This window comes from Mesocricetus auratus, unplaced genomic scaffold (genome assembly GCF_017639785.1).
Source record: "Mesocricetus auratus isolate SY011 unplaced genomic scaffold, BCM_Maur_2.0 Super-Scaffold_100010, whole genome shotgun sequence".
NCBI classification, from domain to species: domain Eukaryota; kingdom Metazoa; phylum Chordata; class Mammalia; order Rodentia; family Cricetidae; genus Mesocricetus; species Mesocricetus auratus.
The window spans coordinates 86,006,222-86,032,059 of NW_024429194.1; the positions used below are offsets into that span (position 1 = coordinate 86,006,222).

General features: G+C 56.7%; 1 protein-coding gene across 2 annotated transcripts; it reads left to right on the forward strand.

Annotated features, from left to right (window-relative positions):
• The first annotated feature begins 1,602 nt into the window (after nt 1-1,602).
• On the forward strand, nt 1,603-25,307 carry Card10 (caspase recruitment domain family member 10). 2 transcript variants are annotated; one of them, XM_040754179.1, is made up of 21 exons: nt 1,603-1,752; nt 1,982-2,233; nt 2,833-2,970; nt 4,927-5,252; nt 8,569-8,760; nt 9,722-9,877; nt 10,672-10,797; nt 12,132-12,323; nt 13,244-13,369; nt 14,452-14,567; nt 15,379-15,407; nt 15,739-15,862; nt 19,666-19,825; nt 20,049-20,160; nt 20,556-20,799; nt 20,961-21,030; nt 21,795-21,888; nt 22,875-23,033; nt 23,147-23,262; nt 23,617-23,729; nt 24,346-25,307. In XM_040754179.1, exons 1-21 carry the CDS (start codon nt 1,623-1,625, stop codon nt 24,581-24,583), a joined length of 3,213 nt encoding a protein of 1,070 aa, XP_040610113.1. In that variant the 5' UTR covers nt 1,603-1,622; the 3' UTR covers nt 24,584-25,307. The 2 variants fall into 2 exon arrangements, with proteins under 2 accessions (XP_040610113.1, XP_040610114.1); XM_040754180.1 differs by having other exon boundaries at nt 12,132-12,206.
• The last annotated feature ends 531 nt before the right edge of the window (nt 25,308-25,838 follow it).

Sequence of the window (25,838 nt, forward strand, 5' to 3'; positions counted from 1 at the left end):
CTACCTCACGGTGTGGCAAGTTCTTGCCCTCTCCGGGCCTCTGCTTCACTTTTTTTTTTTTTTTTTTGAGACAGGGTTTCTTTGTATTGTTTTGGAGCCTGTCCTGGAACTCACCCTGTAGACCAGGCTTGGTCTCGAACTCACAGAGATCCGCCTGCCTCTGCCTCCCGAGTGCCGGGATTAAAAAGCGCGCGCCACCACCTGGCCTGTTTCATTCTTTTTGATGTGTAGGTTTGCACTAGAATTCAGCCCTTCTAAAGGGCTTCTTCTGAAGGTGAAAAGGTGATATTCCAAACAAAACCAAGTCAACCACAGCCTGTGGTTCCTTACGGCTGGGAAAAGAACTAGGTTATGTAGGTAAATTAGGACTGTTGTTGGTTCGGGGCCTTTGTGGTTGAACCTTGTTTCCTTGGGGGAGTGAAGCATCAGATTCAGAAGGTATGGGTGGGTTGGGGACTCACACATCTTTCCAGCTCCTTCTGTGTCCTCTCAACCCTGCTGCTGCCACTCTGAGGGCACTTTCCAGTGCCCAGAGAGCAGCTAGCACGTGACTGCTGATATACCTTATTGTGGGAGCAAGTGCTAGTCTCCAGGGTGCTTATCTCAAGTAATTGTCTTTAACCACGAAGCCCTCCTGAAGCATCTCAGATTACAGTCTGGAGGAACAGCCACTGAGAAGTGCAAGCATCCTGGTCCCCATGTACCATCAACTTGACCCAGGAAGGGAGGTGGTACCCTGTGGATGTCTGCAGGGACTGACTCCCGTCTTTGGAAAGGTGCCCATGACCCTTCCCCTCTGCTGCCCACACAGTCTGTCCTGAGCTTGGGGGAAGATGTGAGCCTTTGGCAACGTGTTCGGGAACACTGAGACTCGGGAGGGGCAGGTCCTTGTCCAGGTCATTGGCAGAGAAGAGGCCCAGCTGGGAACAGGATGCAAAGATTCCAACACTGAACCACAAAGGCTCACAGCAGATCATGGTCTTGCAAATGCTTTGACACAAGGGGTTTGGGGAAGGGAGAGGCATGTGAGTGTCCTGTCCCGGGTTGAAGTCCCGCCCAACGCTATATAGCTGTTATCCCAGAAGATGGACAAGTGTGCAAGATCTGCTGGCTTCTGAGGCCCTGTCCCACACTTTACAGCTATTTCCCGAGAAACAGACATGGGTTACGCCCAGGTATGTGGCTCCAGGAAGAGAGGGGAAATACCATGCAGGTTGGTGGGTGTGATGGGGTCCTGTGTGTGAGGTCTCAGCCCAGAGCCTGCTGAGTTGATGTGACCTGTTTGCCACAGGGGATGTGTGGCTAGCGCAGAGGACACTTGTCGTTGTCCAGGACTCCGGGTGGCCAGCTGCACCCTGGCTTCGGGCATGTGGTGGGTGCAGACAGCTGTTGCACGCGTGGCCCGGGCTAGGTGTGCGGTAGCGGCGCGCGGTGGGTGTGAATGCGCGTGTGGCGGCCCCGCCCCGTCGGGGGCCGGGCAGGTGTGGGCGGGCCGCGGGGACCCCGCCAGGACTGGCCAGGAGGGCCCGGCGGGAAACAGGAAGCGGGGTGGGGGGTGGGGAGGCGCGGCCGGCCGGGAGAGCGGCCGGGAGTACGGTCGGAGCGCAGCGGGGGCGCGGGCGATGTGGGGAGGCCCGGGCGGCCGCGAGGCCGGGGGCGGAGCCAATGACCCCGAGGGCACCGCCCCGTCGCGCCGCCGGAGCCGTCGGCCGAGCACCGAGCCGGGAGCCCGGGGTAGTTGCGGAGCCCGCGGTGAGTGCGAGAAGGACGAGGGCGGGACGGAGCGTGGATAGGGAGGGACACGGGCGGGACAGCGTGAGGACCCGAAAGGACGCCGACGGGACAGCTTGGGGACCCGGGAGGACGCGGGCGGAGCAGCGCAGGGACCCGGGAGGACGCGGGCGGAGCAGCGCGGGGACCCGCGGGCGACGCCCAGGTGCGATGGCCGCGGCTCGGTGCCCACCGTGCCTATCACCCGCAGACTCCGAGGACGCGGACATGCAGGGCCGGGCGGACGGGGGCGAGGCCGACGAGGAGGCGGGGGCCGGCTCGGGGTCGGAGGCCGAGGAGGACGCGCTGTGGGAGCGGATCGAGGGCGTCCGCCACCGGTTGACGCGCGCCCTGAACCCGGCCAAGCTCACGCCGTATCTGCGCCAGTGCCGCGTCCTGGACGAGCAGGATGAGGAGGAGGTGCTCAGCACATACCGTTTCCCGTGCCGGGCCAACCGCACCGGTGAGCCCCCGGCCGCCAGGGTTTCCCGGGCCCACTCCAGACTGAAGGCTGGATGTGGTGGTGGTGGCCGGTGTAGATGGCGACCCCTGTGGGATCTTTCCTGTGCTCTTTGACCTCTCGGGTTCTCTCTGTCCCATTTGTGTGGCAACGCACCCCTTAGAGAATCAGTGTTCCTCAAGAGCTGAAGTCTGGCCACAATTTTCTGAGGCTTTTCTCCCCCTGGGTGTCTTTAGACCAGAGCTGGCAAGGGAGCCAGGGGTCTCGGGGAACTGAAGCCAATTTGGGTATTTTCAATGCCCGGGGAAGACAGGCATCGATGCCCGTGTGTGTGTGTGTGTGTGTGTGTGTGTGTGTGTGTGTGTGTGTGTGTGTGTACCTGCTGTAGTGCAGGTGCTGTGCTGTGAGGAAGGTCTGGTGTTCTTAGCCAGGGAAGGCTGAGTTTTGCTCTCTGATGTGTTGGGACAGGCCCCTGTGTGTGTCACAGCCCAAAAATCTGGGGAACGTGGGCCCTGGAGCATCCTGGTGTTGGAGAGCAGGGGCATTGGGGAAGCCCTCATAGTGACCCCGGCTGCAACCTTTGCTTCAAACTTTACCCTCAGGGCGCCTCATAGACATCTTGCGCTGCCGCGGCAAGAGGGGTTTCGAGGCCTTTCTGGAAGCCCTGGAATTCTACTACCCAGAACACTTCACGCTGCTCACTGGCCAGGAACCCGCCCAACGCTGCTCCATGATCCTTGGTGAGCAATCTCAATGGGTGCCCCAGCCTCACTGCCAGGCCAGAGGTCTCCTACCTTAACCTCGTCAGGACCCTACTCCCACTATTCCTATTGGACGGATAGAGAAACTGAGGCAGAGACTGCAGAAGTTTATTCAGGGCCCCCACCATAGGTGGAAGTCAGGCTGGGCCCAGAGTTCAGAGTCCATGTGCTTAGTAAGACTCTTTCTCCCTAAGAATCTGTCCGAGTGGTGTGGCTTGCACACACAGCTTAGGGTTTGTCATGTAAACATTCAAGAGTCGGAGAGATGGCTCAGTGGGTGAAGACGCGAGCCACCAAGCCTGCCTGGCACCCACGTGGTGGATGGAGGAGAGAGTCAGCTCCAGAAAGCTGTTCCTTGACCTGTGTATACGTGCTCTCCCCTGCGCCCAAATGAAGAAATGCAGTAAGAAATTCAGGCCCACTGTGGTGATGTTGGTCTGCGGTAACACCCAGGAGGCAGAGGCAGGACCAAGTTCAAGGCCAGCCTCGGCTATATAATGGGCCGCAAGCCAGCTTTGACTACACATGCAGACTTTGTGTCTTTCTAGTTTTGTGGGATAGCTGACAAGGCTCCTTGTCCCAGCAGTTACTCACACTCGGGCTTGGCCTGCCTGTCTTGTCCAGGATCTTGCTTTTTTGTCCAGGATCTTGCTTTTTTGCAGAACGGCTGACCCCACTTGTTTGAAGTGACAGCATAAGTCTTAGTGAAGCGTCCACGTCACATAACTCATTTGTGCAATCCCTCCCTGGTGGACAACTAGGTTGTTTCTGGCTTTGTAACATTCTGTCCTCCTGTGGACAGCTCTGTGAAGTTCTGTTCTGAACTGGGGAGAGTTTCTGAAGTGGACTTTCTCAAAGAATGCATATATTTTAAGTGTTTTATGAACATACCTCCTCCCAACAGAGTGTGAGGGTCATTCTGCTATGTCTTTATGAATCCCAAGCATGATCTCGAAACATTTTTGCCTGGCAGATACATAAAAATCATGCTTCAGGTTTGTATCTTCTGGTTTTTGTTTTTACTTCTGTTTTCCCCTTTGAGACAGGGTTTTTCTGTGTAGCCCCTGGCTGTCCTGGAACTCAGTCTGTAGACCAGGCTGGCCTTGAACTCAGAGATCCGCCTGCCCTAGCCTCCTGAGTGCTGGGATTCAAGGTGTGGGCATTACCTCCCCAGCAAAGTTTTTTGGTTGTGAGCCTAGCCTTTGACGGCTGAGCCATCTCTCCAGCCCCCCCAGCAAAGTTTTTAATCTTCTTAAGTGATATAGTTCATAGCTTACTATTTAGTGAACCGTGAGCGAACAAGATGGGTTTTATATTTTATAGTGCCATGAGTTTTAAATAAGTCGATACAGTGTCTAGTATAAAGAATGAAGTCAACAAACACTAGTGACTGGTGTTTGGTGGACTGAAACATGTGTAGTTTTTCTCTCTCTGCTTTAGTTGTTTGCTTCTCTTGTTTTGTGGGAACTCTTCGTGTATTATGGCTTTGGGTTCCCTTATAGTTTTTTTCCTCCTTTATTTTTGCTTGTTCTCTAACTTTGTTAGCTCTTTTACTTTTCAGAGTTTTGTTTTGGTTTTGATTTTTTGAGACAGGGCTTCTTTGTGTAGCTCTGGCTGTCTTGAAACTCTGTAACCAGACTGGCCTTGAACTCAGAAATCCACCTGCCTCTGCCTCCCTCGTGCTGGATTTAAAGTCAGGCACCACTGCATCTGGCCAGAGGGTTAAAACAAACAAACAAACAAACAAACTTTATTTTAATACAGTTATTTGTCATAACTCCTGGATTCTATGCCTTGTTTGGGAAGACCTTCCCTCTCCAGCAATAGCAAAAACATCTAGAATTTTTCTCTAGTAATTTTCTGGTTTGAGTCTTTCCATGTAGTCCCTGGGTTTTATTCGACGCCTCTTGAATATTCTTTTTCCTGTGCTGGCAGATGAGGAAGGGCCCGAGGGCCTGACCCAGTTCCTGATGACTGAGGTGCGGAGACTTCGGGAAGCTCGGAAGAGCCAGCTGCAGCGAGAGCAGCAGCTCCAGGCCCGGGGCCGGGCACTGGAGGAGGAGCGGGCAGGTCTGGAGCAGCGGCTGCGGGAGCAGCAGCAGGCACAGGAGCGCTGCCAGCGGCTGCGGGAGGACTGGGAGGCGGGCAGCCTGGAGCTGCTGCGGCTCAAGGATGAGAACTATATGATTGCCATGCGCCTGGCTCAACTCAGTGAGGAGAAGAACTCCGCTGTGCTGCGCAGCCGAGACCTGCAGCTCGCGGTAGGCCCTGGGGAGGCGGTAGGGTCTGATAGAGAAGGGAGATGTTTGAACGACAACAGAGATGGTAACGTGGCCATCAGTACGTGTTTCGGAGTCATCATCGACCCAGTTTTGACTGAGAAGTGGTTCTTTGACGGCCCTGGGTTCACGTTTCATTATGTTATGCCTGGCTCTCTACTCAGGGAGACACCCCCAAGCATGTGGCCATTCTGGGAATAAGTTTTTATTATTGTTATTATTTGAGACAGGGTCTGAAGTATCCTGAGATGGCCTCAAGGATGTAACTGAGGTTGGCCTTGAACTTCAGATCTTCCTGCCTCCACCTCCCAAGTGCTGGAATACAGGCGTCTTGTTTACCTAGCTCATGTGCGTGCTAGGCCAGCATTGTACTGAGACATAGCCCTACACTCTGGGAACACTTTTGGTTGTCATGACTAGGATGATGGCATTAGCATTTAGTAGGTAGAGACCAAGGATGCTGCCTCATGTCCTACCGTGCCCAGGATGGCTGCCACAGCAGATTTATCAGTTCTGAATGTCAGTAGTGCCAAGGTGATGAGACTGGGCTGTAAGGATTCAGTGAGGTCAGGGCCTGGAATATCAGATGCAGATAATGCCTGCCAGAGGCAGTGCTGAACCTCAGCCATCACAGCCACCCAGCGAAGGTCCCTCTCCCCAGTACAGATGCAGGGCTCACAGTGGTAAAGGGGCTTGCCCAAGGTCTCAGAGCCCAGGTACGAACTGTACCTGCCTGGTCCCGGGGCAGGCCTCTTCCTGCGGATGTCATTCTGTCTGTTTCTGGCCAGTGAACTCCCATTGGGTCCTCTCCAGTGGATCCCCAGGTTGCCTCTCATGATCTGAGGGTCTCTCAGAGGCTGAGGGATGAAGCCCCTCTCTTACTCTCCTCCACTCTTTTTGATACTCCAAATGGAGTTTCTGCCATGTTTGATGGGCACTGTCCCAAGCACTGAGAAGCTCTATGGCTCAGAAGCTCCCTGTACCGGCAGCACACAGCAGGCCTCCTCTAGGAATTAGTTTGCAGTGGGTTCCGATTTTGTGTTTGGAGCCCCTCCCCCAACAAGCCTGGGTTCAGTGTTGGTGGTGATGACATAGGGGAGGGTCGTGAACAGCACTTGGGCCTCGGGGGCACCATTGTCTGGGTTTGGACTTGCTGGCTGGCTCAGTGTATTGGGGGCGGGGAGCCCAGATGAGATTCCTGAGGCTACTGTCCCTATTTGGGGTGGAGGTGGTGTGTTTGCGGTCAGCAGCCAATTGTACTCCTGTGGCTGGAGGGTGTCCTGTGTGTGTACAGTCCTGGGGAGGGGCGCTGCTGGGCTGCGGGAGGGGCTGGAAAAGATGCAGAGGAAGGTTCCTTTGCTCACGGATGGGGCCATCTGCTTCATCCTTGCGTTTAGTGGGTAGAGTGAGGACGAGATGGGATAAGCACTGCCCCCCTCCTCCACCTGCATGTCGGGGAACCGATTCCCGGTCTTACCATTTGCAGAGGACTGGCAGGTGGAGGTTCTTGGCGCAGCCAATGGGACCCGGCTCCCCAGCTTGGCTTCCTCCCACCACGGACAGGTGTCTGTGGCTGACTTAATGCTGTGTTTTATAGAGTGCAAAGTTAATGAGATGTTATTTCTAAGCAACATAAATTTAAGGAGCGAACACTGTAATTTCGTGCTCAGGAGTTTGTACACTGGGATTAGAGGCATCTGGGTTTCCTGGGGCTTGGCTGGTGACCTGTGTTCTGAGCTCACTGGGGAAGCCGGCTGGCCCGAGGGTCAGGCAGGAACCTGGGGGTGCAGTTGCGGTTTGCTGTGGAGGGTGTGGCCAGGCCAGCCCTTGGAAACCAGCTGTCTTTCTCCGCTGGGTCACAAAGCGTGTTTTGTGAGTGGAAAGGAATGCGGGGGTCAAGACTTTCAGAGTCTTTGTGGAGGAGTGGACTGTTAATTCGAGGAGTTGCTGACCCAGCTTCACACTGGTGTGTGTGCGTGAGTGTGTGTGTATGTGTGTGTGTATGTGTGTGTGTGTGTGTGTGTGTGTGCGCGCGCACGCGCTGTTCTGGGCTCTGGGCTCTGGGCTGGTGGTCGCTGTCCAGACCAGGACACCAGGTGTTGGTTCTCTTGAGGACATCCCCAGAGGTTGCTGTGCTCTTCCCCCTCAGCGACCTCACTGATGGGCTGCACCTGTTGCTCCTCTTCCCTCAGCCTGGACGCCCCAGATCCCACATGCATTTGGAAAACATCCCTGGCCAGGAACACTGTGCTCCAGCAAACCGACCATGTGTGTTGGACTTCGGGCCAGCAGGCATCACCAGCTGCCCGCCCCACCCAGCTCCCAGGCCAGGCTCTGGCTTCCCGAGCTGAGCTGGTGACAGGCCAGGGCTCTGGGCTTTCTTTAGGAGGCTCCACAATGGCTGTATCTCACTCGTGGTTGTCTCACAGCTTGCTTTGTCCCGTCATTGTCTTCCTCAGTTCCTGATAGCTCTGGGAGGCAGGGGAGGGGAGGGCCCATTGTGCTGACGATAAAGTTGAGGCTGGGAGGGACTTACTTAGGGTGGCCCGGTACAGGCGGTGAACACTGAAGCCTACACCTGGATGGAGGCAGTGGTTGGGCATGAGCCAGCAAGATAACCTTTTGGGGGAAAACCTCTCTGAAAAGATTTTCTTTCCTCTTTCCTTTGTTTAAAGACAGGGCCTCACTATGTAGCCCAGGCTGATTTAGAATTTAATATTAGCCCAGGCTGGCCTTAAATTCTTGGCAAGTCCCCTGCTTCAGCCTCCTGAGTGCTGATGTTCTGGGCGTGTGCCCCCACACACAGTTACTTTGTGAAGAATTTTCTGAGCCCTCCTAACGCCCCTGTGTGTTGGGAGCTGGGTGGGTGGGATCTGTGCTGGAGGGGCATTCTTGGCTGATGGGCTGGATGAGGCCCTTAGGCCCATCACTGAGACCCAGGAAGGCACAGCCAGAGGCATTGTCTTGCTCAAGGCTACCCTCAGTTCAGGCAGAGCTGGGACGAGGCCCCGTCCCCTCCCTGTTCTCATGTAGCCCTGCTCCTGTATCGTGCTGATACTGGCCACATTAGGTGTTATATGCAGCACATCTTTTCAGGACTGTCCCTGGGGAACAGCCTTTGCTTTCCCCTTCCATCCTCCCCATTTCTTCCGTATTTGCCCAGCCTGGTTCCTCTTCAGAACTGAATCTCAGCCAGTCACACTGCCCCCTGCTCCCTTAGGCTTCTCAGGGACCTGGGGACACCTTGGGGTGGTTCCCAATGGGTCCCAACCGGGTTGATTCATGTCTTGGGCCTCAGGTGGATCAGCTCAAGCTCAAAGTGAGCCGGCTGGAGGAGGAGTGTGCACTTCTGCGGAGGGCCCGGGGGCCACAGCCTGGGGCTGAAGACAAGGAGAAGGAGCCAGATGGTGCGGACCTGCTCTCTGAGCTTCGGGCAGAGAATCAGCGGCTGACTGCCTCACTGCAGGAGCTCCAGGAAGGGCTTCAGCAGGTAGGACCCTGGTGCTGGGATGTGGGTGAGCCAGAAGCTGGCAGCTGGCCTCTGCTGCCCATTGTCCTTCTGACACCAGAGGCTGAGGGCTGATGCAAGCCTGGCTCACTTCTCACGTTGGACTCTGGGGCCTTAGCTACTGAACGCCCTGGGGATTCAGTCTGGGGCCCCCATAAAATTGCACCCCTGAGTGTGTATGAGCATATACACTAGAGAGAGGGGTCCCTATACTCCAGCCAGCCCTAGTTTTCCATTGTTATGTATGGTCAGTTTGTTTTGACCTGACTCACTCTAGTCCTGGCCGACCTAGAACTGGTTATGTAGCCTAGGCTGGCCTCAGATTTGTGGTCCTCTTCCTGCCTTTGCCTCCTGAGTGCTGGGATTATAGACCTGTGCCACCACTCCTGGCTTTTCCGGAATTTGTGAAGGCATCTCTGACCCTGAAGTGGTTGAGACAGTCTTTAGGTTTGGGACACTTGCTTGCTTAGTGTCCTTGGTGTCAGTGACAGTGACGACTTGCCATTTTTCCACACAGAAAGTGTAAAGAACATAGTTTATTTTGTGGGTTTGGGGGTGCGTGACTAGAACTAGGCCTATGGTCTGGATCTTGGATTCAAGACCAGCTCCTTGAAAACCTTTTAGTCAGAGGGATGGGGATAGGTCTTGGGAATAATGCTGGGTGTGGGGCCAGAGTGGCCTAGGGTTTTGTTTGTGACACAGCCCTGACTGAGCCTGGGAATGCACAGTCCTCCCTGAGCCGCTCATGTCTTCCGGGGGACAGTGGGGCTGGAGGGGCCACACCACTCTCCACATAGGGAAACCGAGGTCTAGGTGCCGAGCCTGGGACAGTAGCACATTTGGTTGTTTTGGAGGGTTGAGGGCTGTCTTCCTTCCTCTGTTTGCCGGGGGTGAGGGGGCTTGGAGGACCAAGGGTTCAGGTGGCCCCCACTTTACCCTGTAGGAGGTGAGCCGGCCAGGGGCTGCAGGCTCTGAGCGCATCCTGCTGGACATCCTGGAGCATGACTGGAGGGAGGCGCAGGACAGCAGGCAGGAGCTGTGCCAGAAGCTGCACACGGTGCAAGGCGAGCTGCAGTGGGCCGAGGAGCTGCGGGACAAGGTAGGGACGGCTGTCCACACCCCACCACCACCCCACTCCACCGCCTTCTGTAACGCCCTGCTTTCCAAGGGGGGTGCCGCCAGGCATGGTTGGTGTACCCCCGTAGCCTTCCATTGGTGTCTACAGCAGACGTTAGACCCGTTTTTCCTTGTGTGTCTGTAGGGCCTTTTTAGGCGTTGCAGATTCCTTAGAAAATGCATCCAAGACTCCCTAAAATGAAGAAATAAATCTTAAAAAAAAAAAACCAAAACCCAAAACCCCCAGGGTTTGGGGACTTAGCTCCATGGTACAGGGCCTGCCTAGCAAACAGAAGCAGCTGGGCTCGGACCCACGTTCAGTTCTGAGCACCGGTGTCAGGAGGCTCCCAGGGGCTTACAATTCTCTCTCCAGGGGATCTGTCAGTTGCCCTTGCCCGTCCTGTGTCGACACCTGTACTCGTGTGAACACCCCTACATACACACGTACTTCAAAATAAAACAAAAAGTAAATCTTCACCTCCAAGGCCCCCACTCCTGGAGAGAGAAGGTGCCTCTAGCAGGCAGGTGCACAGAATGCACACCCGAGAGCCCAAGGCCTGCTGGGAAGGAAGCTGAGAAGAGTAAAGGGTGTGTGCTGATGCCTCCATGGGAGACCCTGGCATGGAGGGTGCGTGGGCATTATCAAGCCCGTTTTATGACTTAGGCGGTTGAGGCCTGGAAGACGAAGACAATGGCTGAGGCTGTCCCACTGGAGAAGTGGGCACTTGTTCCTGGGTTTTCGGGGTTCTGAGCCTGGCCCATCTGCCCCGCCCACAGTACCTGCAAGAGATGGAGGATCTGCGGCTCAAACACCGGACGTTGCTGAAGGACTGCGACCTCTATAAGCACCGCATGGCCACTGTGCTGGCCCAGCTGGAGGAGATCGAGAAAGAGCGGGACCAGGTGAGCTGCGGCTTGCTGCGTGGCATCCCTCATCCCATCACTGGTTCTGATTTAGGGAGGAGGAGGAGGAGGAGGAGGAGGCCGGAATGGCGTTGCAGGAGGAGACATTAAAAGTGCGCTGTTGAATTGAGATGAGGTTGGCAGGCCAGGGAGACAGGTAAGCATCTTCACATATACCCAGGCAAGCCTGGGAGTGTGCTGGGCTGTGTAACATGAGCCTCTGATGCCCACTGGGCCAGTATGGGCCTCACAGTCCCCCAGACACTCTGCTCCAATCCTCTCATTGCAAAGGGACTGGAAGGGTCGGCCTTGTTGATGATCACGGACAAGCAGCCCTGGAGCCTGGCCCAGGCCCTTGGTACATCACACAGGGGTCCCTGCATCACAGCTGGGAGCTCTGCCTTTTCCCATGAGCACTTGAGAGATCCGCCTTAGTCCCCGAGCTCCTCTTCCCTCTAAGATCCTCGTGCATCTCGGTCTGGAGGAGGGACCTGCAAATATTTGCTGATGGAGAAATTCCCCAAGGTCTTGGCTTTGTGTTTCTGGCATCACGGGCCTGTCTCCTGAGAAGGCTGCAGGGTGGCTGAGGACCTCAGACTAGTTCCTTTATGCCACTGCCCATGTGTGGGAGGGCCCCTGTGGGCGGCATGTGAGCCTTCTGTCCCACCACCCGTGTTAGAATGGCCCCTGAGTCCCCTAGGAGTCTTGAGACTGTAGGTTTGGGGTGTCCTCCCTGGCATTGCTGTTGTGGTACTTTCAGGCCACCAGGCTCCTTCCAGCCCCCAGGCCTTTGCTTCAACTCCCCCAGAAGCAGTGTGGGCAGGTCTGGGCTGGGCCTAGCTCTTAGAGACTTCATCTTCATGGAAGGAAAGGTTGCACCAGGCTGGCTTGGACTCGGTTCCTGTAGGCACCCAAGTACTGTGGTTAAAGTTAGATGCACAGTAGGCCTCTTGGAAGGTTTTTGTTTTTTGTTTTTTGTTTTTTTTTTGAGACAGGGTCTCTCTCTGTAGCCCAGGCTATAGATCGTGTGAGCTCAAATTCAGAGACCCATTTGCCTCTGCCTCCCACGTGCTGGGATCAAAGGCGTGCGCCACCACTGCCTGGCTTGGAAGCATCTTCAGTTTAGGGGGGTGATGTTCCTGGGCTCTGCCCTTTCCAGCTAGAGCCAGCTGTAGCCCTGATGGTGTTTTTTCACCTGCAAGCGAGGCAGGCAGTCATCAGCCTTCTTAGTTGGTCTGAGGGTAAAGGAAGTGCCCCCAGGCGACAGCACTGTTCCATCCAGCCCACTGGGCCAGCGTGCCTCCCTCAGAGGCTGGCTACCCCACTCTCTCCAGGCAATCCAGAGCCGAGACCGGATCCAGTTGCAGTACTCCCAGAGCCTCCTGGAGAAGGATCAGTACCGCAAGCAGGTGCGGGGGCTAGAGGCAGAGCGCGACGACCTGCTCACCACAGTCACCAGCCTGGAGGGGGCCAAGGCCATGCTGGAGGCGCAGCTGCAGCGGGCACAGGGGGGCTCCTGCCTCAGGGTGAGTGGGGGCAGAAGCGTAGCACCCTGGGGCTGGGGTACTGACGACTGGGGGAACCTTGCTGCCTTCTCCTGAGAGCTGACTGCAGACGCTGGAGGGCCGTGAGCTGTTCCCTGAGAGGCAACGAGGCCACGAGAGAACAGCGGTTCCCGTCCTTTCATAGTGGGGGCCTTAGACAGGGCCAGGGGTCTGCTGGAGGTCACACAGTCAGGTGGCACCGGCCCGGGGTCTGGACCCTTGGGAAATCAGACAAGAGGCCCTTGGGCTCTGCCAGGAGCTCTGCTGTTTCCTGTTTTTGGTTGCTTGCGATGAGCTCATGGGCTTGGAGGAGTAGAAGGGAGACGCATGAGTATGTGGTCTCTTGTGTGTCAGAACCTCGGTGGCTTTTTGCTGAGGTATAAAAACAAACCAGCTGGGTCCCCAGGCCCAGTAGCCTGGGCCTCTCCACCCCTTTAACCTGGTCCTGTGGGTCTCTGTTTGCAAACCCTAGACTGCCATGGTCCTGCCTTAGGGCCTTAGCGCATGCCTCTGCCCAGTCTTCCTTCCAGCTGTGCCTATCGGTAACCCCATTCCAGCTGTGCCTATCGGTAATCCCATTCCAGCTGTGCCTATCGGTAACCCCATGTCCAGAGTCCACAGCTCAAATCCCACTCTGCCCGGAAAACATCGACATACCAGGCAGAGCGGGACCTCTGCCGTGCTCTGGGCCCAGGGCACATTCCTTCTTTTGCCCTCGCCTTTGACGTGATTTTGTTCCCCTATGGCCTGTAGTCTCTCCCGTTTTGAGGCATGGGCTCCATGGAGGTTTAGATCTGGCACCGTGTGCCCAGATCTTCCGTCTTCCCGGCGCGTAGCAGGTGTGACCACGGCCAGCCTGGCCTCAGTCTTGCTCACCCCTCTCTTGTCTCTTTCTCTGCCAGGCCTGCACCTCTTCCCATTCCTTGTGCTCCAACCTCAGCAGCACCTGGAGCCTCAGTGAGCTCCCATCCCCACTGGGAGGCCCCGAAGCTACAGGAGAAGCTGGGGGATCGGAGGCCCACACCTCGGTAAGCTGTCACCCACTCCAAACAAGGGAAGCCAGCATGCACACTGTCTCCAGTTTGCCAACGGTTACATGTCACGGACAAGCACATCGAGGCCCAGGGAGGCTGAGAACCTTCCCCCCACCCCATGTGTGTTTCTATGTGCGGTGTTTCTGCCTGCTCGTATGTGTGCAGGTACATGTGTGTGTGTAGATACATGTATGTGTGCAGGTACATGTATGTGTGCAGATGTGAAGATTGGAGGTCAGCCCTAGGGGTTGTTCTTCAGGGGCCAGCTACCCTGTGGTTTCTTTGAATTACTTTTGTATTAGTTATTTGTATGTGTACATATCTGTGTGTGTGTGTGTGTGTGTGTGTGTGTGTGTGTGTGTGTGTGTCCTCAGAAGCCAGCAATGTTTGGTCCTCTTGTAGCTACAGTTACAGGTAGTTGTGCATGTTCAATGTTTCCCTCCCTCCCTCCCTCCCTCCCTCCCTCCCTTCCTCCCTCCCTCCCTCCCTCCCTCCCTCCCTGCCTCCCTCCCTCCCTCCCTCCCTCCCTCCCTCCCTCCCTCCCTCCCTCCCTCCCTGTCTGTCTGTCTGTCTGTCTGCCTCCCTCCCTCCCTCCCTGCGTCCCTCCCTCCCTGCCTTCCTCCCTCCTTCCCTCCCTCCTTCCCTCCTTTCCCTTCCTCCCTCCCTGCCTCCCTCCCTCCCTCCCTCCCTCCCTCCCACCTGCCTTTCTGTCTTTCTTTCTTCAGACTCTCTCACTGGGCCTGAAGCTTTCTGATCAGGCTAGACTGACTAGCAATCCACAGGGATCCTCCTGTCTTTGCCTCCCCATCACTGGGGTCACAAGTGTGTGCCACTATGCCTTGCTTTTTTGTGTGGAAGTTGAGGATCCAACTCAGGTCCCCATGCTTGCTCAGCAGACAGTTCCCTGGCTAAGCATCTCCCAGAGCCTGCAGGTGTGGGGAGCCCTCACACGTGGGGAGCCCTCACACGCTGCAGTCTTGTTTGCCTTGCTTTTGTCTTAGGCCCCAGGTCTTATTTGTGAGCTGCGGGCTGGGCTGGGTGGGCTGGAGGTGACAGGCCTTATCCGGGGGTTGCAGGAGGAAGCCACGGACAGTGAGAAGGAGATCAACCGGCTCTCCATCCTACCCTTTCCACCCAGCGCTGGCTCCATTCTCCGCAGGCAGCGTGAGGAGGACCCGGAGCCCCCTAAGAGGTAACCTGGTGGGGCACCAGGAGTACCCCCCATGAGGAAGAGTTGCTGGGTCAGGCAGGACCAACAGCCCCCTCACTTGACTGCCCTGTAGCGGTCAGAGTTCTAGAAACACTGAGGCTCAAAGAGGAACCAAGTCAGGTCAGAGTAAGGTCAAAGGGCAGAGTGGGCTCAGCTGCAGCCCAGCACTGGGATGGGGAAGTCACCACAGGCAGCCTGACAGCTCAGATTTTCAGCCTTAGAAACCCGATTGGCTCAGGCTGGGGATGCAGAGAAGGGTTCCAGGGGCAGGGTACTCAAAGCACAAAAGTCAGGCCACAGCAGCAGCAATAGCAGGCAGGTCAGAAAGCCCGGGCTATATCCGTGACTGCTGGAGCAGGATGTAGGATTTCCTGTCTCCTGGTCCTTCCCATCACTACCTTCCCCCTCTAAGTGGCCTCCTGATGGGAGGTTGGGCTGGAGGAGGTTGTGGTGCCTACAGGCTTGGTGGGAAGTGACCTGCTTCTCTCACAGGGTGGGTGTGTGGAAGGTGGTCTAACTCAGGAAGTACACGCAGGAGCCAAGGGTCAAAGGTAGCAGCGGAGGACGATGGCAGGGTGAGAGAGGTCAGGGGAGGTGGCATTGAAGGACAAGCCAGCTGTGGATCAAAGAGATTAACTCCTGCCTTGTGGCTTTAGGGGGCTGGGTAGCCCGGGTGCCCTGGGCCTGGGGCCTGGTCAGTGTTTGGGGGGGGGAAGGGGGGGAGGAAACTGAGGCAGGAGGTAAGGCAGAGTGTCACAGGTCTCACCTGCCACCCTGTCTCCTCTTTGTCCAGGTCTTTTAGCAGTATGTCGGATATCACAGGTAACTCCCAGGGCTCTGGGGGAGGCTCACTTTGGGGAGGTCCTTGCCACTGGCCTAGCCCTGTGTGTCCCCTTCCCCACGGCCTGTCTGTGTCCCTGCCAGGCAGAGAGGCTGCATGGGAGGCTCCTGAGGATTAGGGCCGGGCTTTCGTACCTGCTCCTGGGTGTGCCATGTGGGGCCCCTCACTTCCTTCCCACCCCTTCCTTCTCTAGGAAACGAGCCTCACCCCATGTCCCTGGCCCAGCTCTGTGCTCCTGGGGCCACTAGCCTGCCAACGCCTTCGGCTGTCCCTCCTGTTTTCCAAACTCCTGACCTCCTCCTTCCTTCCTAGGGAGTGTGACTCTTAAGCCCTGGTCCCCCGGCCTGTCTTCATCCTCCTCCTCTGACAGTGTGTGGCCTTTGGGAAAGCCAGACGGCCTCCTGGCCAGGGGCTGCGGCCTGGACCTCCTCAATAGGTATGCAGCTCTGCAGGATGGCGGGGTAGGGCTGGGTGCCACCTCACGGCTGCAGAGGGTCCAGGACTCAGCAGGGAGGCAGCAGGCCACATCTACTTCGGGCATCTGTGAACAGTAAGGTCTTCAAACAGTGGCAGCCCTGGAGTTCAGTCTAACCCTGTTACCATCGTCTGTGCTATGTGAGCCTCAGCTGCTCATGTCGTCCTCACTCCAGCCTCCTCCTTGCCGGTCACCCCTGCCTGCCCTGGCTTTTTGTGTGCTGTCCCCAGCTGAGCCACGGGGCCGCTCAGAATGGCCGGGGCCACCACAGGAGCCCCTGTGGCTATTGTGGCCACAAACCCAGAACAGAAGCTACAGAACATTAGGGCAGGGTGCCCTGACGTGACCCACTCTGTCCATGGGGGAAGGAGGTGCCCCCCACCTCCCCAGGGCCACAATGACCTTTGAACTCAGCTGCTGGGGAAAGTAAGGAAAGGTTGGCTAGGGAAGGGCCTGGAGTCAGTGAGGAGGGGAGAAGGGGAGATGGAAGGTGAAAGTTCAGGCCAGATGGGTCCCAGTGGGCTCTGTGACTCAGGCCTGGGGCATGTGGCTTTTGCATTGTGTGAGTTAATGCCTGGAAGGGTTCCGCTGCTGTTCAGTGCCAGGGCAGCTGCAGGCTGCTTCACTCTGGGGACTGCGTTTTGTTCTTTTGTTGCAGTGTTTGTTTTGTTTTTCAGACAGGGTTTCTCTGTATAGCCTTGGCTGTCCTGAAACTCACTGTGTAGACCAGGCTGGCCTTGAGCTCACAGATTCACCTGCCTCTGTCCTGTGGCTCCCCCAACCCCCCACCCAGTGCTGGGATTGAAGGTGTGTGCCACCATCCCCTGGTGTAAGTGTTGTTTTGATTGTCCCTGTTTCATAAAATATGAAACTCAGAGGCATTAAAGAACTTGCCTAAGACCATAGAGCTGAAAAGCACCAGGGTCACCTTCAGGGACCCCCATCCCATTTGGGTTCTAGGAAGGCCTTAGGAAGCACTGAGTGTCAGCCAGGGGAATGAATGTCAAGTCAAACAGCTCAAGGCAGAGCAGGACCAGAGAGAGGCCTTCTGCCTCCTAGAGGCAGCTTGGGCAGGCCCAGCACCCCACCCACCCACCCCCACCCCCTGCTTCTCTTGCAGTCCCAATCCAGCCATGGGCCCAGTGTGACATTGTCTCAGCCTGTGCAGGATGTGCTTATGGGGGAAGGGACGGAGGTACCTCCCTTCCTGCCTGCTGTGGCCCTTCCTCCAGCCTGGCTGCCTTCCAGGGGCCGCCAGGATGCAGAACCAGGAGTGAGGCTCTGGCTCAGCCCTCCTGGGCTTGGGCTATAACCACCAGGCCACCCCTACTGCCTGTGCTGTTCTGGGGAAGGGGCTGAAGGAAGAACACAGCCTGAGCTGAAAGAGGAAGGGGCCAGGCTCTTGCCTAACCTCAGGACGGGGTGACCCACTTGGGTCCCAGGGTGGGACTATGGCTAGGTAGGGAAGCTGGCTTTGCACCCAGAGGCTTGAGTTCAAATCTTGCTGTTTACTGCTACCTGGGAACTTGGGCAGGCCACTTCATTTCCTGGTGCTGCAGTCTCCTGCTGTGTGGTGTGGAACCACGAGCTCTCCTGTCCTTTTTTCCCACAGTTCCTGATTTGAATAGTACCTGGCCTACTCTTGGGTATTCTAGCAACTGCTGTGGCTTTGCAGAGCTCATGCGGGTGCATGTGTATGTGTGCATGCGTGCATGCGAGTGCATGCAAGCAAACGTGGTCTTTGTAGTAGTATACGGGAGTGCATGCATGCACGGGTGTGCTGGCATGTGAGTGCAAGTGTGGCGGCCAGAGTTGACGCTGGTGACTTCCTGCATGGCCGTCTACCTTAACTCCCTGTCCCTGGGGCTCACTGTTTCGGCTAGACCTCCTTCAGGCTCTGCTTCCCCAGTGTGCGTGCCGTAGAGCAAGTGTGGAGGTTAGGGGACAACTTGTAGGATTTGGTTCTCTCTCTCTCTCTTTTTTAATATGTGGGTCCCAGAAATGGAACTCAGGTCACCAGGCTTGAAGCAGGCATCTTTACCTGCTTAGCCATTTCATCAGCCTGGCCAGAGTTTCTTTTCTTTTTTTTATTGATTTATTTTTATTTTATTTACATTGGTATTTCACCTCCGTGTGTCTGTGTGAGGATATTGGGTCCCCTGGAGCTGGAGTTACAGACAGTTGTGAGCTGAGAGTTGAACATGGGTCCTCTCGAAGAGCAGCCAGTGCTCCTAACCGCTCTCCTAGCCAGCGTATAGAGTATAGAGAGCCAGCCTGGGGTACCTGAGACCCTGGGTAAGAGATATGGAGTATGGTCCAAGTTACCTGCAAGGAGGCAGGATTGCATTTTGTATCCAGTTCTGTTAGGAACAGGATTGGTCCGGAATCCTCAGCCCACAGTGGCTTCACAACTGTTGGCCTTGCCTGTCTTCCGTCTCACCCTCACACCCACAGGGGCAGAGGGGTGCCGTTGTCATGCTAGTTTATGGACAAGCAGCTGGTTCATTCTTGTGAGTCCAGGTCATGGTTCAGTTAGGGTTTAGTGCAGACATGTTCAGACTTCTGATATTTCAGCGTGAGGTTGTCATCTATATAGTTTACATTCTGTGCATCTGGGCTACAAAAAATGCCAGAAAAATATCTCATAATGCTTTAAGTAATTTATGATTTTGTGTTATTGCCCAGGATGCGCCATGTGTAGCCCTAACTGCTGGTGGACAAGTCTCAGAATTCCCCATTTTACCTAGATCTTTCCACATGGCCTCCATGAAGCAGGACAGGCCCATGGGCCTGGATTTCTGATTTGACTGAGGGGACAGGTGTCAGCTGCAGGGGCCAGTGACAGTGCTGTCAGGTAGGGCAGGCTCTGTTGGAAGATGAGGCTCTTCTGCAACTGGCCTAGCCGCAGGCGCATGGGAGAGACTGGGGGTCAGTTTGTCTGAGACTGGCCACTGGGCCCTACCATTTCTCACCCAGGGATGGGCAGGACTCTGCCTCGGCGGGGATCCCAGCGTCTCTTGGCATCACGGTCAGTGGCCCTCATTGTGTCAGGCTGTAGGGTGGACAGATGTCTTCCAGTGACTCACATGGTTGACCGGTCCCAGCTGGCTTTCATGGGAGCCGTTGCTCGGGATTCTAAGTTGGTAATGAAGGTACGAAGCTGGGGTACTTTGTGGCACCGGGAATTTCTAGCTGCCTCTGCTGCTGCTCCTGGTGTTGAACCTTGAGTAAATCCCAGGTTCTGTGCCCCAAGCGTCCCATCACCCCTGAGCCCTGACCCGTCTCCATCTGTCACTGTGTGTCTGCTCCTTGCTGAGATGTGACCCAGGTGTGCCTTCCTCAGAGGCCTCTTCCTGCCCTCTGCTCCCCCTGCAGCTGCTCCCAAATTAGACTCTAATGGCGCCCCCTTCCTTGGGCTGTGAGCAAGACAGGCTTTGGTTCCTTCATCCTCAGCGTGTTAGACATCCGTCTGGGTGTTGGGGCACAGGCTGTATTTCACGGGTGTCTGGGCCTGAAGGGTTCTGAAGAGATGGCAGGGGTGCTGCTGGAGTTGGCCTGAAGCTGGGGTCGGGGTGGTGTGGGCGGGTGTGTCTGTGTCTGACTTGAGTTTTGCGACATCGGCAGTGTGACCAGGCCCAGGGGGGCGGGGAAGGGTGTTGCAGGTTAGGGCGCTTCAGGGACACTGAGCCTGTTCAGGCAGCAGAACCATGGCTGCTTTGCAGTACACTATTACAGTGCTGACTGGACTTCCCCCTTTCTCTAAGGTCTCTGGCCATCCGAGTATCCGGTTGGAGTCCTTCTGGAGGCCTGGATCTCCAGGATAAGAGTCCAGATAGCCTGCCAGTCCTTGGGGACAGATGGTCTGGGACCGTGGTGCGAAGGGTGCTGTCTGGGCCTGGTTCGGCCAGGACAGAGCAGAAGGAGGTGAGGTTCCCCTCCCTGACTCGGGGGCGAGAGTCCGGCTTTGACAAGGGTTGGTGGAACAGCATCTGTGCGTGGGGCTCCGAGGGACTGGCTGGGGTAGAAACTGCTTTGCCCTCAGCCTGCGGTGAATAAAGTCAAGTTTGGTAGAGCGGGAGGTGGGGCAGGATGACAGGATTGTGACAGAGTCACATCCCTAAAATCATCCACTGCTTGGGTTACTCAGCCAAGGGCAGAAGGCACTGGCCTGGAGGGGGCAGGCCTGGACGCTGACGCCCAGCAGAGGACCTTGCCCTGGGTCCAGGGCTCCACACTCCCCTTCCTGCTGGACTCAAAGGGTAAGCCTGGTCTACCGGTGGACCTGTTGAACGCATGAGGCCCAGCCAGTCAGGGCTCCTTCAGTCTAGGATGGCGGGGGGGAGGGAGAGAAGGGCCCAGAAGCAGACGCAGAAGCCCAGTGCCCAGCAGTGTGTGTCCCCATGCCCTTTCTGTGTTTGGTAGGTGCTAACCGTGAAAGGAGCACTGTGTTAAGAGTCCAGAGACCTGGCTTTGAGTCCTGGCGCTGTTTGTTAGGGACTAGGGAGTGTCCAGCAAATTCTTACCTCGTTTTCACCTAAGTTTCCCACCTGGAGAAGGTCTTTGCAGCCCTAGAGAGGGTCATGTCTCTGGCCAGTGAGGTCCCTTGAAGCCGATCCCGGGGCTCACTGGCCTCCTGTGTCCTCCCCAAACCCAGCCTGTCAGTCCTTCCATGAGGCCCTGGATGCCTGGGCGAAGGGGTCGGGCACAGAGCCCTTCTACATTCGCGCCAACCTCTCCCTGCCCGAGCGGGCAGACCCCCATGCCCTCTGTGTGAAAGCCCAGGAGATCCTGCGGCTGGTGGACCCGGCACACAAGCGGAGGCAGGAGTGGTTCTGCACCCGCGTGGACCCCCTCACCTTACGGGACCTGGACCGGGGCACCGTGCCCAATTATCAGAGGTGACACTGGAGGCCCGGGGTGGAGGCTCATGTGATCTGGAGCAGGGATGTAGCCCTTCCCCCGGGAACCCCTCACAGCCTTCGGGGACAGGATGAATTGGAGGGGGAGAAGTTGGGGCTTGCTTTTCCCTTCACGTGTGTGACCCAGCTTCCTCCGGCAGAGCGCAGCAGCTTCTAGAAGTTCAGGAAAAATGCCTACTCCCCAACAGGCACCGAGGTCCTCGAAGCAACGTAAGCAGGGATGGCGGGCAGGAAGAGGCGTTGGCGACAGACCAATAGGGTGATGTTTAGAGGGAGGGGCGGGTTGAGTTTTCTGAGTATCCTTGAGGAAAGAGAAAGGGGGCTACTTTACCCTGTCAGTGGGATTTAACTGATGTACTGGGCACCTAGGGAGCAGAGAGCATTAGTTTCCTCGTGCGGGGTGGTGGGAGATGAGATGGAATGGATTGTACCCTATGCTCGGGAGTATGTTTAGTATACCATGGGCACCAGGAACAGCCACGTTCTCAGTCCCTGGGCTGGGTGGCCACTGTGCCCATAGCATAGTGAGTTTCCCTCATTAGGTCCCTGGAGGACACCCCTGCTGGAGAGTTCCCGGGGAAGGGGGGGTACCAGGCAGACTGCGAAGAGTTTGCAGTCATGTGGCTGCCTCTGCTGCCATAGTTCTTCTCGTGCCTCCTGGACAGCAAGCAGCATCCATGAGCCCCCACGCGTCTGGGGCCCAGTGCCCGTCCCCTGTGCTTGCTCCATAGTTGTCAGGCTTGAGCTAACTAGTGTGGGTTTCATAGATTTCCCCACCCAAGGTCTTGCTCACTGGAGGAGAGACTGCCAGGGACTGCCAGGGACTGGGCTGGGCTGGGCTTGTGGGGAGAGTTATGTGTGGGACTTACTGAGCCTGGACAATGGTGTCAGGGCGACCCCACCCCTTGGGACGGGTGTCCCTCTTGGGATGGGGTTGTGCTTTGTGTGACAGGTCTCCCGTCTTGTGCTCCTAGCTGAAGAAGCGTGCCCTAGGGCTGGTGAGGCCCAAGCCTGCAGGGGGCTCTGCAGGAGACTCAGCCGAGCATCTACCGGCAGAGCTCTGTTCAGGTGAATCTGAGGGAATGGGGAGCTTCCCCACAGCTGAGGGCAGTGCTGGTTTACAAGTGGGGACAATCTTGAGGGACAAGACTCTTGATGGTGGGATGAATTGAAGGTAGCCCATTGTCAGGTGCTGGTGTGTGTGTGTGCGCGCGCGTGCGTGCGTGTGTGTGCATGTGTGTGCGTGTGTATGTGTGCGTGTGTGTGTGCATGCATGCCTGTCTCTGATGAGGGTTAATACCCACGGCACCAGCAGGGCCTGGGGAGGAGGTGGCACTTCTAAGGGGCAGCGGGGATGCAGAGGCTGGGGAACACCAGGTCCTTTCTACCAGAGCCTCCTGTCAGAGGGCATGGCTCATACAAATTACAGGCACGTGGTGTGGGTCGTGACTTTGGGGGAGGGTGGGCACAGAAGATGAGTGTGGAGAGACAAGTCTGAAGTCCAGGAGACTCAGCAGCTACCTCAGGGGCTTCCTGTCTGTCAGGTGAAACAGCGAGGGTAGTTAGAGCCTAGGAGCTTATGCTAGGGACCTGGGAAAGTGTGGCTGGGCTTGGGGTGGCTACAGGAAGTGACCTGGGCTGACTGATGGCAGGTGCATGGCTTTGAGCTGCAGGTAGCAGCCCTCACCCTGCAGGCAGCTACAGCAGGAGCACAGTGCAGGCAGAAGCTGTGTTCCCCTCAGGCCCTCAGGCAGTGCTTTTGTCACCACCGGGAGGACGTGGCCTCTGCCCCAGGATGTTGGGAAGTCGCAGTTCATTGAAAGCCGGGAGTCACATGATCCAGTTGGCGGCTGGAAGCTTCTCCCTAAGTGTTGAGCGGGGAGTGGCCTGCAGGGGGCAGATCTGAGACAGGATCAGAAAGGTGCCTTCTGAATCCCAGCTCCTGTCTGTCTGTCTGTCTGAGCTCAGGAAGGGAAACTCAGTGGCAGAGGATGATGGTGGTGTTATGTTTCCCATGCAGCCCTGTATCTCTTCCATGCCCCTCTTCTCTGCAGAGCTAGAGCGAAGTCTTAAACCCTACAGCCTGGTGCGTCCACTGCTGGTGTCTGCCCTGCGGCCTGTGGTGCTCCTGCCTGAGTGCCTGGCACCCCGACTTATCCGCAACCTGCTGGATCTGCCCAGCTCCAGGCTGGATTTCCAAGTGTGCCCTGCAGGTGAGTCTGCTACCTGGGTGGGTGAGTGCATTGGCGCCCGGCGGAGAGGCACTGGGTGGCACTGGACGGCCGAGCCTGTGGCCCCTCGTCCTGCATGTCCTTGTTCTTAGCAGAAAGTTTCTCTGGAGAGGAACAGTGCACACCCTCAGCTCCGGGAGCCCCCAAGGCCTGGCCATCCACCCCAGGGCTGGGCAACAGGATCCGTGCCATCCAGGAGTCCGTTGGGAAGGTAAGTGCTGGAGGGGACTAGGCTGCCACTTGGGACCGTCTCCTGGGCTCCGCAGTGTCTCCCTGTGCTGGCTGGGCTGTGACCATGGCTCTTGTGGTCACCCTGAGGTGTGGACTGGCCCGTCTTACCTGAACACCCTTGTTTCTGAACTTCCTCTGTCCTGCCTGCTGGCTGGGGCTGCGGGGAGGCGGCTGGCGGGGGAAGTGCCAGTTGAGACCCAGGTCCTTCACCTGGGAGCCTGAGTCTCAGGTCTGCTTTTGCTGATGAGCAGGACTTTCTCCTGGGAGGTGGTGACAGGCGGGTGCAGCAGGGAGGTGGTCCCAGGAGTAAGCTGTCTGCCTGTGCCCCGAGCAGAAGCACTGTCTGCTGGAGTTGGGTGTACGGGGCGTGAGGGAGTTGGTGCAGAGTGAGGTCTACCCCATCGTCATCCATGTGGAGGTGACTGAGAAGAACGTCCGTGAGGTCAGGTGAGTGGTGGCTCTGCATCTGACTGTCACCTGTTTGTCCATCTGTGTGTGCATGCTTGTATCCTGTGTGTGTGCGTGTGTGCGTGCGTGTGTGCATGTGTGTGCGTGTGCATGTGTGTGTGTGGGTGTGCATTTACCTTTAGACAGGGTTAGGTCTGTAGCACAGGTCTGTATTTTATATATCATGTACACGTGTGTATCAGGTATATGTACTATGTGTCTCATGCCATATCATACATGTGTCATATGTGTATCATGTGTGTATATGTTCTGTGTGTATTACATGCATCATGAATTATAAGTGTATCTTGTCTATGTATCATGCATATCATATGTATAACCCTCATGCCGTATGTATATCAGGCATGCCACACATAATATATATTATGTATTATAAACATATCGTGTCATATGTATATTATCCTTCTGTTGTATTGTGTGTGCTGTAGTTGTATGTGTGTATTGGGTATCAGTATGTACTGGTACGTGATATGTGTGTTGTCTGTCATGTATGTGTATGCATATACTGTGTATCATGTGCGTGTATCATATGTGTATTGCGTGTGTGCACGTGTGCGCAAGCGCAGCCTGCTCTGATTGCTGCCCTTCTCTACAGGGGCCTGCTGGGCCGGCCCGGCTGGCGGGATTCAGAGCTGCTTCGTCAGTGCCGGGGCTCCGAGCAGTGTCTCTGGGGACTGCCATGTTCCTGGGTGCAGGTGCCTGCCAATGCATGGGGCCATGCAGAGGAGCTGGCCAAGGTGGTGCGGGGCCGCATCTTGCAGGAGCAGGCTCGCCTAGTGTGGGTGGAGCGAGGCAGCAGCCGAGGAGGCAGCGGCGGCAGCAGCGAGGCCTGAGGCCCCATCCTATGCCCAGGACTCTTCCAGCCACTCTCCAGACCTCTTCCATCGGATGCCTGGGACTCCACCCAGTGCCTGGACGCTCCCCACTGATGCCTGGGCTCCCGTCTGTGCGAGAGAGACTGCGGCTCATGAGATCCTGGGTCTGCAGTGGAGTCAGACCCTCCCAGTTGGAGCCTTCCTTGTCCCCTCCAGTGCGGGACCCCGGTCCTGGGCTCCTACCAGAGCCAGCCATTGGCTTTGCATGGGCTGTGGGAGCTCACAGGGCAGACCTTGCGCCTGACCCCGACTTGCTGCTCTGTCTCCTCAGTTTACCCCCCCCCCCCGTGTTTCCGTTTGTGGGTCTTACGAGCGTGCCTGGGCCCTCTCCTTACAGACTCACCCTGGAATAGAGTTCTCACACTGTTGTCCAACTTTGCACATATGTCCACGTGGATCTCTGATTCTGTCCCTCCGTCTGGGTGCACAAGGTCCCCAGTGTCCTCAGCCTGTTCTGCTACCATCATGTGGCCCCCACACATCCCTGTGACACTGGGCACTAACGCGTGTGTTCAGCACACCAGGATATGTTCTCTTGGCTGGCTTCCTGTTCCCCACCTGCCTCTGGGAGGCCAGGGTGGTGGTGCTGCTAGGCCGCCCGCCCGAATGTTCGGCCTGTGGGTAACTCCCAGGCCCGTTCACTCAAGCTGCACATAATGAGTCATTAAAGTTTGTCATAGAGGTTGGTGGCCTTCTGCTTGCTTCTGTCCCTCGCCCGGGGCCCCTGTCCCACCCCTCTCCTGTGTCTCCATCCCCAGCACTGGCAGATGCCACTTTGCAGGTCCCTGCCAGCCTGCTCGCTTTGTGGGCGGGGTCACATTTCCCTTGACTCCTCCCAGAGACGTTGGCCATCTGTGCAGGCATCGCCTTACCTGCCGCAGTGCCAGGTGGGGGCCCTCAGCCCTGCCTTGGCCTCGTCACTGAAGCCAGCAGGACGTGCGTGGCTTGAGTGGCTCAGGAGACCCAGAGTACCTCGTGGATGTGTGGGTGTCTCTGAGGAAGCTCCCCCGCAGTGAGGAGGGTGGCCTCCGGGGGGAGCAGTCCTGGCACACCGACTGGAAGAGGTGGCCCCTTGGCTTTGAGAGCTGGGATTTCACTTACATGTTTATTGTGTGTGCACGCAGGAGCAGGAGTTAGTTTTCTCCTTCCATTACATGGGTCCTGGGGATCAAACTTCGTCAGTGCCGGGGCTCAGGGCAGTGTCTCTGGGGAT

Bases quoted from the DNA above. Each gene is read 5' to 3' on its own strand.
- Card10 (XM_040754179.1), top strand. From the start codon at position 1,623: ATGTGGGGAGGCCCGGGCGGCCGCGAGGCCGGGGGCGGAGCCAATGAC. The intron at 20,800-20,960 runs GTGACACTGGAG...TTCCTCCGGCAG, and splicing joins ACCGTGCCCAATTATCAGAG to AGCGCAGCAGCTTCTAGAAG. The intron at 23,730-24,345 runs GTGAGTGGTGGC...CCTTCTCTACAG, and splicing joins AAGAACGTCCGTGAGGTCAG to GGGCCTGCTGGGCCGGCCCG.